The following is a 19,196-nucleotide window of genomic DNA, read 5'->3' on the forward strand; positions in this document are numbered from 1 at the left end:
GAAAAAAATCTGTGGCAGAATAACGGTGGTAACTGGCAGTGACGGATCACGAAACTCATCGAAAAATGTGTGTTCATCCAATACAGTGTCCTTGACCAAACAAGGATTTCCATGTCCACCTACCCCAACTGACAAAGATTGTAAATGGCACTAACTGTTTGTTGATCTCCAGGGTTGTAGTCTCCCAAAGGAAAGTGGGCTGCTGACGTTGATTCTCCAGGAAAACCTCCACTAGTGTAAATGGGGCTGGGCCAGACTTGTAAGGACAAGTTGCTCAATGGGATCTCCCATGAAAGCCAAAAATCTGTTGCTAATCTTATTTGCCTCCATTCTTCAGATGTGAGCATGATATGACAAAAATCAATAGCCCAGACTTTTTATTTATTTATTTTATCTACTGAGGCAGAGGGAAAATAGCATAGAAAGATTCGCTGATTATATTTGCTTTTTTTGTGTCACACCACTGGCGTCCAACATAGATATGGTGAGAAAAACTCAACACAATCTCATAAAGAAACTAACTATTTTGACAGCAATTTTGCAAAATGTAACAAACTGCCATGGGAGTTTGGAAAATTTTCAAAATCTTGGTCTTAGCATGTCTCTTACACCAGAAAACCATCTTAAGCTTTTTAGGTGCTATTTTCAGCAAAGAATACTATAAACTTATGTATTTGATAGTAATTCCAACTTAACTTGCATACTCCTACAGACACAAAATTAATAACAGCAAATCAGTGCCAAATACGCACAGGCACAAAAGCATTCACCAACAGATATTTCACTCTGCTCGGACTGAGAAGAGCCAAATAAACACCATTAAACAATGATGAGGATGAGGAAGAAGAATCACTTGCCTGAATATAAATAATTGAAACTGGTCAACCTCTCACCTGGGTGTGTTAGCCTTTAACCCCTCAGAACAACAGAGGGGAGATGGCCTTGGTCTGCAGAGAACTCAATACCGCAACCTTTATCAACAATAAAATACATCTAAAGATGCCAGAGTTGAATCATGGGTGAAATTTTTTAGCTGAAATGTAATAACATACAAACAGACAAAATAACAAACTGCACAGATATACACAGAAATGTCTGAAAATATCTTACAAATCTAGAGTCTACATTAAAAAAAATTCTCATGAGTCAGATTTCCGTGGTTCCTTGGCAGTAGAGTAATTCTGACAGAATTAGTGATGCTTCTGCATGACGTTTGGCTGTGTTAGTCTCAGATCAAGTTTCCTAAACATCTGAACATGAACCGTTATATCAGCTACAGTATGGAACAAACAAGTTCATCTATTGATCAATTTTGTGTAAACTGCTGTCTTCCATGATGGAGTCTCATGGAAATCTTTGCATATCACTCACTCATGATGTGTCTGACACAAAGACAATTACACTATTGTTCTGAAGCATAAGCTTAATCCAAAATAATCTTATATCTTAGGCTAAGACCAAAAGCTAGGCATCAAAATGCACAACCGGTTTCAATACACCGATATTCAGATGTTTCTTTAGACTGCTCGTGAAAGTTTCTATTGTCACAATTCATTTGGTTCTATCACATCACATAATCCTCCCGCATTCTGTTCCTTCATGACATCACATGTTTCTTCCTCTGTGCATTGCAAATCTGAAACCACTTCCAACAGTTCAGGGGAGGTAAAGGAGAAGTCACAGAACTCGTCCTGATTGATGGATGGGATGACTGACTCATCAATGGGTGTAAGAGTAGGATCCTCTATGGTGAAGTCTGGATCAAAGTTATTCACATCTTCTGCAGTTTTCTGGATTTTAGATAAAAAAAAAAAAATTATATATGTATGCATATAAATAGTATATATACAGTAAATATATAGTACCGTGCACCAACAAAAAATGGTTTTAAGTCAGTTATTTCTATGTTTTGCTGTAGTATCTCAGTAGGAACTGTCAGTTTACATTTCAAAACATTATTTTTGCCATTAAATGTAATAATCCAGTGAAATTTTTGTTTGCATAAGGAGTCCAGTGCTCCACACAGAAATCTGATCTCATCATCATCCAGAACAAACTGAGACAAACTAAATCCAGAAGAACTCTGGCAATGTCTCCAAGAAGACACTTCAAGAAACCCGAAAAGCTACAGTACTGTGCAAAGTTTAAGGCACTTGTGTAAAAATGCTGTAAAGTGAGGTTGCCATCAAAAATAATGCCATAAATAGATTTTAATAAGTTCTAATAACTTAAATAAAAATCAACATTAAGTCACCACACTATGCGTTAAAAAAGCTTTTATCCTAGGTGCACTTGCAAAAAACATTTTCAGTTAGCTTTGCAGGTAAGTTTCTTGAAGCATTTTGGAGACATTGCCACAGTTCTTCTGGATTTAGTCTCTCTCAGTTTGTTCTGTTTCTTCATGTTATTCCAGACAGACTGGATAAAGATGAGATCAGATCTCTGTGTGGAGCACTGGCTGTTTTCAGACTCTCAATGGATTATCTTTCAAAATCTCAATGGATTATTACAATTGATAAATATATATATATATATATATATATATATATATATATATATATATATATATATATATATATATATATATATATATATATATAAATGAAGAGTTCAGATGCAAAAGCCTCTAAATGACTTCTGAAATTTTCATCTACAATTAGGATTTTTTTCAGGCTCCTATGTTTATGTTCAGTTATTTCACTTTAATAGCCTGGAAAAGGACCTGCACACTGCCATTACTGTAAAATGACTCAACCTAAGCATAGGAGCTTGATAAAAATCCTAATTTTAGACAAAAATTTCAGATGGCACTTAGAGGCTTTTGCATCTGAACTCTTCATATACATTATATATATATATATATATATATATATATATATATATATATATATATATATATATATATATATATCACTTGTAATATATATATATAGACATATTGTAATATATATATAAACATACACACTTATTTATTTAACATACTGTATGTTTTTTTAACTCACAATTCTAGGCTTGAAAGGTGGTTCAAGCTCTCGCTGGTTAAGTTTGTCCCAGTCAATGTCAGTAAAAAATGGGTGACTGGTTACAGCGGCCTCTCCTCCCTCTGCGGCCACACAACCCAGACGACGGGATGGATTCTTTGTCAGAAACTGAGAAAAATAAAACCAAAACGTGATGTCATGCATTTGTCTGTCAAACATTCACCTACTAGTTTACACACAGAAAACTAATACACACCTGATATATACCAGTTATATTACTAAAAATGAATACACTGACAAAATAAGAAAGCACCCAAAGGTATTGAATGTTGAGAATCCTATCAAATCTCCATAGTGAGATAACACCAACAGTACGTCAAGACTCAATTCCTATGAGAACATGTATCACATAACACACCATCACTTGTGGGAGGATGTGTCGAGAGTATCAATGTGTGTGGTATCAAATATAACCAAATCAGATTAAATCAAATCACATGTTCAATAAATGTTACAATTGAATTAAGCCATCACATTCTTAAAATATACATTACATTTTACAGAAGTGTTATATAACCGCAAAGGTAATCCATATGTAAAAAATATAGGAGAAAATGTCATGTATAATTATCCAATATTGGCCAATGCTGATAAATAAACAAAAAATAATATTGGCAGATAACTGGTTCTTGTTTCATGTTGGGTTTATGTATATTTCTGGTCTGTCTACATATGATAACACCACAGCTGTGCAACAGGACTGAGGTCTGCTATTCCAAAAATAGAATGCCTCTAAGCCACTCTATTGATCTATTCTTTGTCTGTTGTTTGATGACCCAGGTTTAAGGATTTCAGGCAAATATTGTGTCATTCTGAGTTTGAATTTTCAGATTCAACTGGGAATTTATTGGTCCTTCAATAACTGCACATTGCGATAAAGGGGGAAAAATAATCTCAAGGCTTAATACTGGTATATCTCCACCAATATTCTTCACATTGAGTGTAAAATCTGTAGATTGAAGTTGATGATACACGGTTCAATGTCACCAAGCAATGTTGCCTGGGCATTTCCCATTGAGAATGGGCAACACATTTCTATCTGGATACATTAGATCAGTCGTGGGCCCTGTGTCTTACCTGGTTGCCTGTTGAAGTCAACATTGCCCAGCAACATTGCTCAAACAGTGGCCCCATGTATCATCCCCTTTAGAGCAGGGGGTTGTGTGTGCATGTGTACATTTGATGTAAAGGGTTTTATCTTTTGCCACAGTCATGTGGTAGCAGTTGAATGTGGATCGAGGCTAAATATAGTTATGTAAGAGAGGGGAAGAGCATGAGAATCAGAGAGCGAGAGATCAGATGGGAGGCATTTACTGTTTACTGATGTTCAGTGTTGCATGAACTGACACTTTAATTCACACCATATGCCTCCCACCAATCAGGAAATATATGCAATCAATCACTGCTCCATTCAAGTCAATTCATGTCTGTATGACTTCAGGGCTCTTAAGCGAAAACTGAGCAGCTCACCCCTTTCAGTATGTCCACGGCATTTGTGCTGAGCCAAGATGTGTAGATGATCTCTTCAGTCAGGATGGACTCAAAAAGATCATCCTCATTTTCTGCCTCAAAGGGGGCGTGGCCAGATAACATCTCATACAGCAGCACACCGAGAGCCCACCAATCAACCGATGGCCCATACAGCATCTCCTGAAGGATCTATATGACCGTATAAATATCACATTTAGGACATCCTGCCATCTCTCTCTCACACACACTTCGACACTGATCACACACTTCCATAGATTATCTTTTCACCAAAAACTCACATACACCAATAGAAGCAGTTTATATCTACAATATGATATTATACTATATTGTATTATATTATATTATATTATATTCTGAAAGAACACAAGCATGAATGAGGAGTTATTTTAGTATTATTTATATGCTATTATAGTACTTATTCAATTTAAAATTAGCTTATATTTTCAGCTGGAAGTTGACAAAACTCATGCTAAAAGTCAATCTGACACAATATGAATGCTGCATAACACTTCTGATTCTTCTAGAATTTTGTGATGCAGAATTTTGTGTGCATTTTAGTGTGTTTGAAGGGGGTGGAGTGTTTGAATCACCTCTGGAGCAATGTAATCTGGGGTTCCACAGAAGGTTCCTGTGACAACACCCTCAAACATTCCCTCCTTGCACATGCCAAAATCAGCCAGTTTACAATGACCATCTTTATCCAGCAGAACATTATCCAGCTTCAGATCCCTGAAATAATACAAATATAAAAAATATGCTCAGATTCAGTCCATTATGGCAGAGAGAGAGAGAGAAAGAGGGAGGGAGAGAGAGAGATTTATGTATGTTGATATTTTTTATTTGCTAGGTAAACCACTTCTGCACGAAAATCTGCATTATAATATTTTTAAAGAAAAATTACAAATGACACGCACACACATTCAAAATAATGCTTATACTTTTTCATACAGTACATTCATATTCGGTCCACAGTAACTGCATGAATGCTGATATTTGGCCATTTGTCCATTAACAGAATTGACGTGTATGCCACCTGATATTTTGCTCTCTCCTTCAGTGCCAGTGGTGTTTTCAAGTATTACACTGCAGCTTTAAAGATCTATGTGGTAAAGGTTTGTAATAATAGAAACGCTGAGGTAAGAATTAGTCTCACAGTGTTAATAAACCTCAGAGGATGCAGAAGTGGCAATTAAAAAGAGAAGACAGGATGGAAAGCTATTCAGAGAAAACACACAAAGAACAGTTTAACTGAGAAACTACATTTCTAACATCATTTGCTCACCTTCATGCTGTTCTAAACTCATTTGACTTCTTCCAGCAGCTTGAAAATTCAGATAAACTCCACATTTAATGTTCCATTAAAGAAAGTCAAATGTTTTAGAACATCATAAGGGAAAGTAAATGATACCAGAATTTTCCTTTTGAATTAAATATCCTTTTAATTTCTGTCTTACGTGCATTTGTCTGTCTAACCTGTATATTATTCCCTTGCTGTGGAGGAATATTAAAGCAGATGTGATCTCCGCTGTGTAGAATCTGGCTCTGTTCTCCTCAAACTTTCTCGATTTCTGAATGTGAAACATCAGATCTCCTCCATTCACAAACTCCATTACAAAAAACAGACGCTCCTGTGAAAAGATTAAGACATTAAGATAAAGATTCATTTAAAAGACAACAACAAACACTAGATTACCACCTTCAACATCAGGAAATTCAGCTTCTTACAGGGAGTCTTTTAAGAGACCAGACAGTTAAGCCAGTGTGTCACAGCCATTAGAAGATTCATGGGAGAGACAGACGAAGCAGAAACATAAATACTGTTTAGTCAGCAAAGAAGACTGCAGAAGACGCCGGATTATGGGACTTTGAGAGCTGGAAGGTGAGCTAAAACGAAGTGCATCATAAGTTTAAATTGACAGCACTTAGCCTCTGTTTAAGTCCAGCATGGCCAATGCATCAAACTCAGACCGCACACCCAGGGACCACCCACAGTCGGTTTACTGACCGTGTGATACAGGCTGCACACAAAATGCAATGATTTTCAGTAGTGAAATATTCAGAGTAAGATGGGGGAAGATGCCCACAATAGGAACAGTGTGGATTTATTGCAAACTGTACCATATTTAGAAATAACTTTAGCAGCTATAGTATGATGATGCATAATGCAATATATTTGTTTGTTATAGAAGGAAATCATAAAAGACGGCCATTTTGCCCAACATCTGGGGCAGGAAGCCCACGACGGTAAACTTACACTGATTGTTATGGATACATCTAACATCATTTAAATTATTTATTCATGTTTAACACTACACCAATTTTCCTCTTCTTATTTTATGCAATTCATGTAAAATGCTGAGCCAAATATTGCATTAATTAATATTATGGTAAATATATATTATAATACAATAATAGCTTTACAATTTAGCTGAATTTCCAGTCATAATCGATAATTGATAACGGTCATATTTATTTTAAGATGAAAAGTGAAATCTGTGTCAAAGAACAAAATTAAAGTTTAGTGCTAATTTGGGAACGGACACTTCTGGACTAATTTCTTATGCATTTATTTTTTAAAAACATTCACAGAGACAGACTAATTTTTCCATACCAATCTGTTAACATCATCCGCTTCTCAGTATACAGTATTAAATTAAGATGATGTTTGGTTCTATACCAGATAAACAAACTATCTATAATGCTTACCAGAATATATCTCATTTAGAGCTAATTAGCATCAAGCTACACATGAAAATGTATGATTTTTAGTGTTTTAGCTTAAAACCCACTTTAAACCAACATCTACTGTATTGTGCTTGTAATAACTTTCGATTGTGATCTACTGTAAAGTTGATTTGATTCTAAAATAAGCAGACATGAACTCTTTGTATGGTTTTATAATGGATTGAATGCTACACCTACTTATCTTCTGCCATAAACATACTTTATTGTTATGAAATAACATGAGCTGCTTTAAAAAAAAAACATACAGAAAATGTGTTGCAAAGAAGGGGTGGGGGAAGGACACAGGACGAAAAAAAAGGTCCTTGCTTTTTCACACAGTAAATGATCCATAGGGTTCTATTGTTTCCATTCAAAAGCATCATTGCACTGAATTTTCGCATTCAGTGTAACAATGCCTTTACTGTGGTATGTTCCATTTCATACTTATCCTTCCCTAAATGACATGTAATAAAAAACTGACTGTGCCTGGCTGCTTTTCATTAGTAAGACAGTAAGTGAGCATTAACAAACAGACACACACATTCACTCCGTAACAGTGCCACACACCTCAGGCCCTCTGAGATCATTGATATTCACCAACGTGTTGTGGTGCTAATTACCATAACCCGGCCCCAGAGGGTCATGAGTGTACTTTGTATGACGCTCACGTGTGGATTGATTATGTGCGTCAGGACTGTGAAGGAGCAGAGACAAACCGGCTCATAAATTCTTTTTCTCATTACAAACACACTGTAGATTTGGCAGCGAGACCTTGAGGATGTTCCTGCACATCCATGTTCACGTGGACTCTGCAGTAATAAATCCAGAGAGGTCATCATGTCGGATCTGTTCTACTGGACTGATCGTGAAACCTAGGTCTTCAAATCCTTTTGCAATCAGTGTGTATGTGTGTGTGGGCGCATGTTTTTAAAACCTTGTGTACAATCAAGGTAAAGTAATCAAATGTAGTCTTACAAATGCTACAGTGTGTGTTTTAGGTGGGTCTGTATGATTGTAAAAGCTACATTAGGCCATCCACTGTTGACCTCTCTCTTCTAGAGGCTTCAAGCAAAACACGCAAGCAGAACATAGCAGACCTCTGATCTCTCACAACACCGAGAGAAAGAACAAGTACACATACACAGAAAATGTGAAGTAGAATTTAACCAACATGACAAACTGAAGCTTATTACTATACTGCCCCCTACTGATGAGGTGAAAACTACATGCTCTCATTTAAAGAACAGAATATACCAGGGGTTCTATGGCCCTATTATACATATATATATATATATATATATATATATATAGGACCATATAAACCATATGTTTATATATAACCACACATACATACATACATATGGTTTAATAATTTATTCATAATTAGCTTTATTTAAAAACAATACATAGCTAGGTGAATGTGTGATGTGTCTGTCCCTCACCGGTGTTTGGAAGCAACAGTAAAGCTGAGTGAGGTAAGGATGACTGGAAGCGAGGGATAACACTCGTTTTTCTGTCATTGTGCACTCCACATCATCATCCTGCAGTATGATGTCTTTCTTTAACACCTTCACTGCAAACACCTGATCCGAACCATTCAACCGCACCAACATCACCTATTTACACAGAACACCAACAGACTTGTGAAGTGCATGTGATACATGTGTATTATCTTTCCTTTCACTTGTGAAGACATCATTCACCCAGACTTTCTGGCACAAAATTGTCAGCGAAATATTTTAATATTAAACAGCACAGCCCAGAAACGTTTTTTTTTTTATAATAATATAATAATGTATAATATTATAAAATATTATATATTTTTAAATATATTTTTTTATATACACCGCATAAACTTTAAACAGTTACAGAAATAGTTACATAACATTATATTTGAAAAAAAAAAAAAAAATAGTCTGCAATCTTTGTGCTGCATAGTCATAATGGACCTGATGTAAAGAGGAACTGTCTTAAACACGGACCTTGCCGAAGCTGCCTTTTCCTAACACCTGCAGCAGTGTGAAGTTAGACATTCCCAGCTTTTGATCTGGGTCTTTTTTAGATGGCCCTCGATCTCCTCTCACGCTCAATGTACGGCACTGAGTGTCCATACCTGCGAGACCCTGAGAAGAGAGACAAATAATTTTTTCCTTATAGTCTCTGACTTATGTAGGACAATATCAATTGTCCTGTTGATGGTCCTGTGTTACTTCCCCTTAATTTCTCTGTTTACTTCACTAAAGTTTGATTTTGTCCTATTTTTAGTGCATGCAGCCAAGAATGTACAGTTATGTGTAATGTCAATAAAGCACATTATTAAACTTAAACTGAGGGAGATTTACGCACACAGACAGATCACATATTTCAATTTTAAAAAGACAGAGTGCACAAGTGTGTATTTACCACTGAGTTGCGTTTGGTCATTCCTCCCGGCTGAAGGCCCATTTCTGCCAATTTATTGGCCAGTTCTACATTGTTGACTCCACAGTTTGGGGCAACATTTCCCTTACAGCGGATATGGACATTCATTTTACAAACTGCAGACGTAAAAACACAACACCAGATGAGCCTCAAACAACAGCATCAATAAGACAGATGCATGCATTTATGACAAAGAAGGGAAAGAGAGAAAAGTACTTTTGCATTGCAATCCTTGCCGTACGATGCCCCACAGCAAAGAGCCACAGTGGTCACAGAAGGTAGGAACCTTATAATTGTGGATGTTGAACTTATGGGGAATGTTTATACTGAAACCCTGATTCGTAGTCTGTAAAAAGAAGGAACAAAGTATAAAAAAAATAATAAAAAAAACAGAACAGAACGTTTCAGCAATTCTATTCCTGACCAGTAGGTGTAAAAAATGGCATCTGTGTTTATTAGGGCACAGGCAGCAGTCGCTTAACCAACATACAGTATGACACAATTGGTGTGTCTGTGTTTCTCAGAAACTCGATGGTAAGAATTTCTAAAATTGTCCACAGATGAAAAAAAACCCCAGATAAGTCATATTGTGAGAATTCCCCCACACACAAAAATGAACTGCAAAAGCTTTTTAGATTAGGGTTGCATTACCTGTTCCTTTGCAGGTTTCTTCATGCGTGGACAGACCGTAACCACAAACTGATGACATCGCTTGTGTACCACACAGGTGCACACTATCATGCACACATACAAGCACACACAGCTGATTATAACCTATAATACAATAAATTTAAACACAGATCATGTCCATTAATATAGAGACAGAGTGGCAACTCACCTTGACATTGGTAGCCCTGTTTGCCAAAAACACCCCTGGAACAAAGAAAACAATGTAGAATTAAAATATGCCAAAGTTTGTTCAGCCATTCACTTGAAGCATTTGTACACACAGTTCCCTGTAAAGCACTTTTATTCTGTAATTTATATTGTTCTCAATTTTTGATTATAATAATAAACTTTAATTGTATAGAAAAGTAGTTCTACACACAATGTCCGTTTACAAAAGAATGAACACTACCTGACATTTTACAATGATTCAAATGTTACTGATTACTAATTTGTAGGAATTTCATTGCAAAACTCATCTCATCAAAATGCAAATCAGTCATAACAATGTACACATTTTTATCCTTTGTGTGCTTGTTTTTTATATATATTTTTTGGCTAATTTGTTCATATTTTCAGCCTTACCAATAAGAGTTTAGTATTCTCAGCTGTTTATTTTATTTTTTTAATGGTGTTTAAATCCATTCTTTAAAAAGATCTATGAATTTTTAATTAGGGTACTACTAAAAGTGTGTAAAAGTGTACACATTTTAAAAAACTCACAAAAAAGTGCTACTTAAAAAAATGTAAAAAAAAAGATGTACATTTGTGTCAAAGGTGCAATACCATATAAATTCTTTGCAGTGGAAGCAGAAAGTTGGTTGCTTAAGGAAGGTCGACATGAACTTGTGCCCGTTTACTTGATGGATTTTTCTTCGAACTGCCTGTTGCCGCTTTCGAGTGAATTCCTTATAGGAATGCGTGTTTCCTCCAGCATCATCTAAACACAGATAAACAGAAAAGCTTTTATTATTTCATGATGCATGATTTTCTTACAATACATAGGTATTTCCTATAATGTCATGTAACATTCTGTTGATTATATGAGGGGGAAGAGAGACAGATTATCAGCCAATGGTTCACTGGTATTATTAAGTCTAGTCTATTCTCTGCAGGCCTAACCACAGGTCTTTAAAGGAAGCCAGCTTCACACAACCCTGCACAGTGGGTGAGCGATTCGCACATAGCATACACTTCACACACAAGATGCTCTGACAGATGCAGTGTCTATAAAAAACTGACTGAAGTTGGCTTTTTGTGTCTTAGTGTTTCTTAGAATGTTGACAAGTCTGGAACCATGTTAACATTTAACATTTAGTGTGCATGTGTGTTTCCACCATTATGGCCTATACAGTGCAATTCATCAAAAACAATTTTAGATTTTCTACTTTTATTCAATCATTAGCTATGAAACAAACCATGTGATCTCGATATGCCTCTGAGTTCCAGTCCAAAAATAGCCCAGTCATACTGGCTGTCAAACTGATGTTTTAAAATGTATGAATAAATGTACATTTCTGCATGAAAACATTTTTTAAAAAAAATAGAAACAATTTAAAAAATACAAAACAACAAAAGAAGAAAAAAAAAGAAAAGAACAAGGAAGAGGAGGCACGCACCATCTACAAATGAGCCTGTGAGAGTAACCAGGATGTAGACCTTACCCTCAGGTTCAAGATCAATCTGTAACACAAAAATAAATAAATAAATATATAAATAAAAATTAACATTTAAATGTTTTAATTTAACCACAGTTTGGACACAATTTCATTCTTTTTTTATAAAATTATCAAACAACACAAACAGAAGTATGGGAATAACTTGAATATACAAATGTTACATAAATACAATATTATATTTTAAATTCCTATACAGGTCCTTCTAAAAAAAATTGCATATTGTGATAAAGTTCATTATTTTCCATAATGTAGTGATAAACTTTCATATATATTAGATTCATTGCACACCAACTGAAATATTTCAGGTCTTTTATTGTTTTGGCATACAGCTCATGAAAAAAAAATTAGCATATCATGAAAAGGTTCTCTAAACGAGCTATTAACCTAATCATCTGAATCAACTAATTAACTCTAAACACCTGCAAAAGATTCCTGAGGCTTTTAAAAACTCCCAGCCTGGTTCATTACTCAAAACCGCAATCATGGGTAAGACTGCTGACCAGAAGGCCATCATTGACACCCTCAAGCAAGAGGGAAAGACACAAAAAGAAATTTCTGAACGAATAGGCTGTTGTCATGATTCTGCCCTTGTGTCCTTGATTTTTCCTAGTCTTGAGGCAGGATCATGGCAGACCCGTGTTTTGTGTACAAGCACATGGCCTTGTCTTTGGGCCATGTGTTTGTGTTGTCTCGTTCCCTTGCCCCGCCCCCCTTGTTATCCTTGTCTTGTTGTGATTGCCTTATCTGTGCCACCTGTTGTCTCTTAATTGTTCCCCTATTTAGCTTTCCTAGCGTGCTCTGTCTTGCGTCGGTTCATTGTGTGTGTGTTCCTCACCTGTGATTGAGATATTGTATCCTGTATAACCGTGAGTGTTATTTGTAGTTAGTGTTCTCCTGTTTTGAGTCTTTGTTTATCTTGATTAATCAGTCCTGTTTAGTTATTGTTGTATCTGCCCTAGTCCTGTTTTCCCCCTCGTGGGTTTTGTTTTTCCCTTTTTGTATAATAAATCCTGTGTTGAGTTACTTCCTGTCTGCACCTGAGTTCCTCCCTTGCAAACCCTGACAGCTGTTCCCAGAGTGCTGTATCAAGGCACCTCAGTGGGAAGTCTGTGGGAAGGAAAAAGTGTGGCAAAAAATGCTGCACAACGAGAAGAGGTGTCCGGACCCTGAGGAAGATTGTGGAGAAGGACCGATTCCAGACCTTGGGGGACCTGCGGAAGCAGTGGACTGAGTCTGGAGTAGAAACATCCAGAGCCACCGTGCACAGGCGTGTGCAGGAAATGGGCTACAGGTGCCGCATTCCCCAGGTCAAGCCACTTTTGAACCAGAAACAGCGGCAGAAGCGCCTGACCTAGGCTACAGAGAAGCAGCACTGGACTTTTGGACAAATTTTGTATGTCATTCGGAAATCAAGGTGCCAGAGTCTGGAGGAAGACTGGGGAGAAGGAAATGGCAAAATACCTGAAGTCCAGTGTCAAGTACCCACAGTCAGTGATGGTCTGGGGTGCCATGTCAGCTGCTGGTGTTGGTCCACTGTGTTTTATCAAGGGCAGGGTCAATGCAGCTAGTTATCAGGAGATTTTGGAGCACTTAATGCTTCCATCTGCTGAAAAGCTTTATGGAGATGAAGATTTCGTTTTTCAGCACGACCTGGCACCTGCTCACAGTGCCAAAACCACTGGTAAATGGTTTACTGACCATGGTATTACTGTGCTCAATTGGCCTGCCAACTCTCCTGACCTGAACCCCATAGAGAATCTGTGGGATATTGTGAAGAGAAAGTTGAGAGACGCAAGACCCAACCCTCTGGATGAGCTTAAGGCCACTATCGAAGCATCCTGGGCCTCCATAACACCTCAGCAGTGCCACAGGCTGATTGCCTCCATGCCACGCCGCATTGAAGCAGTCATTTCTGCAAAAAGATTCCCGACCAAGTATTAAGTGCATAACTGAACATAATTATTTGAAGGTTGACTTTTTTTTGTATTAAAAACACTTATTTTATTGGTCGGATGAAATATGCAAATTTTTTGAGACAGGCATTTTGGGTTTTCATTAGCTGTATGCCAAAATCATCAGTATTAAAACAATAAAAGACCTAAAATATTTCAGTTGGTGTGCAATGAATCTAAAATATATGAAAGTTTAATTTTTATCATTACATTATGGAAAATAATGAACTTTATCACAATATGCAATTTTTTGAGAAGGACCTGTAGAAGGAAAAAAAATGCTTTCCACACTTTCTACCCTAGATAGGTTTTTTTGACAGAAACGCTTACGAATTGAGTGTAGCTGACGATTACTTTTGATGACTCTACTGTGGCCTTTTAAGATTTCACCATTTTTCCCTGATATTCACAGGCCTTCTAGGAAACATTTTTAAAGTTCCCTGGCATTTTCAGTATGTCCAGGACTGTAAGAAGCCCTCTGCACCTGTGTTGCAGCCTGGAATTAAACCATGCCATGCTGGTATCACCCCCCACCCCACCCCCTTTTTTTTTACATTTCTGTCACTGGTGTAGTTCAGGTTCCTTGCTACTGATGCCTTTGGCTTGCTTAGTTGGGCACGCTTGACTGACTGATTGCACAAACACTATTGGAAAAGATCTGAACTGGATGACGTCATCAATGAATCATCAATTAACTGACTTTAGCTGAAAAATTACTCTTTGTTATTGTCTTCTTGCATATTGACAAACCTTTCCTGTTTGACACTGTAAAGCTACTTTGACACAATCAGTTTTGTATAAAGTGCTATACAAATAAGGGGGGGGGGTGTATATAACCCTTTTGTATGACAAGTCTGTTTATTTCATGTCAATACATTTAGGCAAACAACCACATGTTGAAAATAATATCTGTGCCAAATACAACCAATCAACCACCCATTCATACCGTCCACTGTTCCACATTTACACCACGGAAAATGTAAATGAGGTCAGGCAGGTATGAAATATCAGAGCTAGACTTCAGATTACTGGTGACCAAAAAGATAAAAGAGATAAATGGAAAGACAAACTCAGAATTGGAAAGAGACAGCAAGGTGTTTATGAGCCTGTGGTAAACCGGTGTAGAAAACCAACTTTGTGGGCGTGTGTCGACGTGAATGTGATCCAAAAATAAACCCAATGTGCTCATGTATGTTATGACAGAATCATGGGTTAAAGAAACTAACTATATAGGGATAAAAGATATTGCATGCAAACAGCATGAACAAGGGAGTGGCCAACCAGATTAGCCAATCAGAAAAGACATCTTTGGATGTCAGCTGAGGCTGTGTGGGTGAATGGATGGTGGTGGTCTAAATAGAAGTCTGATGACAATTAGCAAAACATCACTAACAACGTCTTTGTTGTCCATGATTTGCCATAATCAGCATTCAGTGAGCTAAAAATACATTGTGCCTGTTTCTTTATCACATACAGACTACATAGAAGTTATTTTTAAACTAATTTGCTTCAGCAACTTTCAATTGAGTTCAACTGAATATATTTTTTTCCGCCACACTCATACTTCCTTTCATTTGGTCAGAACTGAAAGCGGAAAAATTCACACAGACTCCAATGCACACAACTTCCGTTTTATACACTTTTGATGCTAGTTTCACTGACTGATAAGACAGCATAACAGAAACTGCTGGATTCCTAGAGGCAGTTCCCATATAGGGAAGCTTGTACACACTCTTACACACCCACACACACACTCTTACTTGTGTGTGCGCTGTTTTGAACAGCAGGTTTCACATACCATTTATCCCAAAAGCCTGAGGCTCTACACAGAAACAAATACACGCACTCACAGGAGACTGAAACTTGGCACAAAACGCTCACAGGCCAGACAGACTGAAAGCAGAGTATCATTAATAAGCGGTTATGTGACCTTCAGGTGCACAAACAATAAAAATGGGGCATTGTTTCTCTAAGGTCCACTGAACTTCATCTGGAACCCAATAGAAGGTTATTAGAAGTATATATGTATTATATATAATGTTTAAAAATATAATGTTCAGGGTCAGTAAGATTTTTTCTCTTACGTTCACCATGCATTTATTTGACCAGAAATAGACTAAAACCACTAATATTGTGAAATATAATTAGACTTTAAAATAACAATTTTTTCTGCTTTAATCAATTTCAAAATCGCAGCAGGCATCACTCCAGTCTTCAGTGTCAGATGATTTGGCGCTGAAGAATAATTTCCTTGTGTTGAAAATGATAATATTGTGAATATTTTAATAGAAACCCTGATTCTTTTTTCAGCATTCTTTCAAAGTTCAAAAGAACACCATCTATTTTAAATAGTAATCCTTATCTGAATATTTCCTGACTTATTTTATTTTATTTTTTGCAACAAACATATCTGAAACATATTTAAATTAGCATTCTTGATGCATACAGGCATAGTTTAAATTTTATTTTACTTTTTTCTATTTGTTACAAAACAATTATATGTCATGCATTAGAGTTTATGACCTCAAATAATTGAGATTTGATTTAAAACAATTTCTAGACAAGCATTTAAAAATAATAATATTCATTTAAAGCATTTCAGTATATATACATACAGTATAAGTTGAACTTAAAATAAACTTGAGGCCAATAACAAAGTGTCTCCCATGTTACGGTTTACTAAATGAACAAATGTTCAGGACATGTACAGTAAAAACAAGATTATCCGTATCTCTAAAAATAATGTCCCTGTGCATAAGCATTCCGGGAAAGGAGAACTAACAGTACTTGGGCTGAATAATAAGGCAACAAGACGACTTTCACCACTTCTGCTGATGAAAAGCAAACCGATTTGCGTGTGCATATTCAGCCTGATCACTGAAATGCTGACAGCAAGTGTTTTACAACTACTGCGTCGTGGTGACCAAGCTGCAATGTTGAGTTAACACACTGATATGGCTTAGCTCTGAAGGCAGTAAGATCTAACACCACAGAGCAAGATGTTTCAGCTGGTCTTAGCTGCACTGAATGTCCAAATTGAGCTGACTGACTGCATATTAGGCCTCGACTTCCTTTCATTAGCCTCTGATCATGTATCAGGATAGCTTCATCTGTGTCTAGAGCTGCTGTCAAAGGCCTGATTCTGGATCAGTGAGCAATGCACTGTCGGACACGAGGGAGTAAGTGTGAACCCACACAGATGATGGTGGAAAATGATAATACTCACAACCTCAACAAGTCTGCTGTTCACACACAAAAGAAAAACACAACAGCACAAAACAAGAGACTACACAAAAAAACAACAACAACAACGGAACAATGCAATAGAACAGAATAAAATAAAACTAAAGTTTAACCAGTTAGAAATTAACTTAAACATACACATCATAGCACAAACTTTTCTACTTTTTTTTTAACACAAGTATTTAATACAAATAAAAGATAAGAAAAAAGAAGAAGCAGCAGCAGAAATATCATAGCTGCAGAAGGAGAGGGCTGTAACACTTTCTAATTTATTTTTCTGCTGTAGACGAAGATTGCACAAAATCATGCAAGCCACTTTTGCCACAACTGTGATAAAATAGGCTGATCAACTTCAAACCAAAATAGTGTGTTTTACATTATAACTGATTTTGATTTCAAATGATGTTTTCAATTAAAATTCCTCAACGTTAACCATTCCATAGCATTCATGTGGCTCAAACAGTAGTGCACGGTGCTAGCAATGCCAATATCAAGGTTCGATACTTTAAAAAAGCCAATGTAAACACTTCGGTCTGCCAAACGCATAAGTGTCATTTTTGTATCAAAATGTTTAAATTAAATGTAGGTTGATAGGTATGCAGTATGGCGATGAGGGATGGCAGATTCATTACTTAAAAAAAAAAAAAAAGTTAATTTGATTATCAGAATAATTCATGCATATAATTTAACATATTTTAAGGTAGCATTACAAGTGACAGATTGTGACAACAGCATTCTCTTTACCTGATATTTGCAAAAATAATTAAATTACATTTTAAATTAATTTTGATAAATACATTAATAAACTTTTTTTTAATTTTCTGCAAGCAAATATGAGAACATTGTATCAAAGTTTAGGACAGCACAAATGAAAGTGTCATGTCAACATATAAAAACCAATCTCCAGTAACTTTAAGAAGACAGTTACTTACAATCCTTAAGGAAAACTGCAAATGTGTGATCAGTTCATGGTAAATTAACACAGCTAAATAATAAACATTCCTCACCCATCCTTCAAATGACTCCTCTGTGTTCGTGCTCTTCATCAGATCATCAAACTGGATGGTGCAGTTGGCCACGAAGTCATCGTACCCGATCGGTGCGTCATGAAAAACGGCCAGCTCTACCTGCTTGCCGTGGTTGACGGTAACGGAGAACTCCTCGTTATAAGTGGGCATGTTGGTTTTCTGCTTGGTGTGCGTCTGTCCGATCTTATACTCGTCCACTTTCACTATGATGTACGGGTCCAGGGTCTGGTTCACCTTGCTGAACATCACGGCGTGTCGCATAGAGGTGGTCGTGTGCTTCAGGTCCACCGCTTCGCCGATGCGCAGCTTCAGATACCCGTTAAACCTCATGGTGTCCTCTAAACTCGAGCCTAGCAAATCTAAGCCTCGCTGACTTAGTCAATGTTGGACATTATATCACTTAAATGGAAAAGTGTAAATGCACAAACGCACACCAGTTAGAAGCCTCTGCATCTGAAAACAAAGCGCTGTTTGAAACACCTGCTTTGCGGAAGGACTGCAGCGAGTTGGCAGAATGGGGAAGTGAAGGAGTTCACGCCTGACTACGCGTCTCCCTCAAGGGAGTCAGTCACAATAAGAAACGTTACTCTCAGGCTCTGTTTTTACATCTTGTTTTATCCGTAAGTCGACTGACTTGTTACGAGGTCGCCTTTGCACATTTGTCCTTGACACTTTCACAATCCGTCAATAATTTGCTGGATTTTGGACTTAAACACGTCAGGCAAACCTTTGTATGACAAACTTCGGAGAGGTCTACTGAGCAATAGGGCGTCGAGGAAACTGTAGAGAAATTGTCATGATATGTTTCTTTAAACAAAGCCTCAGGTGGGCCATCTCTGAAGTAGGCTACCTGCATTTGGAATGCCGTTGAAAATGAAAACACACCTGATTTATCGCGAGCATGTGGAAACACCGCCACCTGTCGGCATACTTTTTCAACAGCAATCGTTA

General features: G+C 37.0%; 1 protein-coding gene across 1 annotated transcript; it reads right to left on the minus strand.

Annotated features, from left to right (window-relative positions):
- Positions 1-1,002: 1,002 nt before the first annotated feature.
- Positions 1,003-19,007, minus strand: LOC113078321 (protein kinase C eta type-like). The gene is made up of 14 exons (XM_026250640.1): positions 18,225-19,007; positions 11,963-12,026; positions 11,130-11,283; positions 10,516-10,550; positions 10,329-10,411; positions 9,894-10,023; positions 9,660-9,793; positions 9,239-9,379; positions 8,699-8,872; positions 6,006-6,160; positions 5,123-5,261; positions 4,512-4,700; positions 3,003-3,149; positions 1,003-1,790 (listed from the first exon to the last, which is right to left on the minus strand). Exons 1-14 carry the CDS (start codon positions 18,573-18,575, stop codon positions 1,545-1,547), a joined length of 2,142 nt encoding a protein of 713 aa, XP_026106425.1. The 5' UTR covers positions 18,576-19,007; the 3' UTR covers positions 1,003-1,544.
- Between the last annotated feature and the right edge of the window lie 189 nt (positions 19,008-19,196).

Source organism: Carassius auratus, unplaced genomic scaffold (assembly GCF_003368295.1).
Source record: "Carassius auratus strain Wakin unplaced genomic scaffold, ASM336829v1 scaf_tig00025274, whole genome shotgun sequence".
NCBI classification, from domain to species: Eukaryota; Metazoa; Chordata; class Actinopteri; order Cypriniformes; family Cyprinidae; genus Carassius; species Carassius auratus.

Coding starts and splice junctions, on each gene's coding strand:
- LOC113078321 (XM_026250640.1), bottom strand. CDS start 18,575: ATGAGGTTTAACGGGTATCTGAAGCTGCGCATCGGCGAAGCGGTGGAC. Junction 8,873..9,238: donor GAAAAGGCAGCTTCGGCAAG/GTCCGTGTTTAA, acceptor CTGTGTAAATAG/GTGATGTTGGTGCGGTTGAA. Junction 5,262..6,005: donor AGCAAGGGAATAATATACAG/GTTAGACAGACA, acceptor GTATTATTTCAG/GGATCTGAAGCTGGATAATG.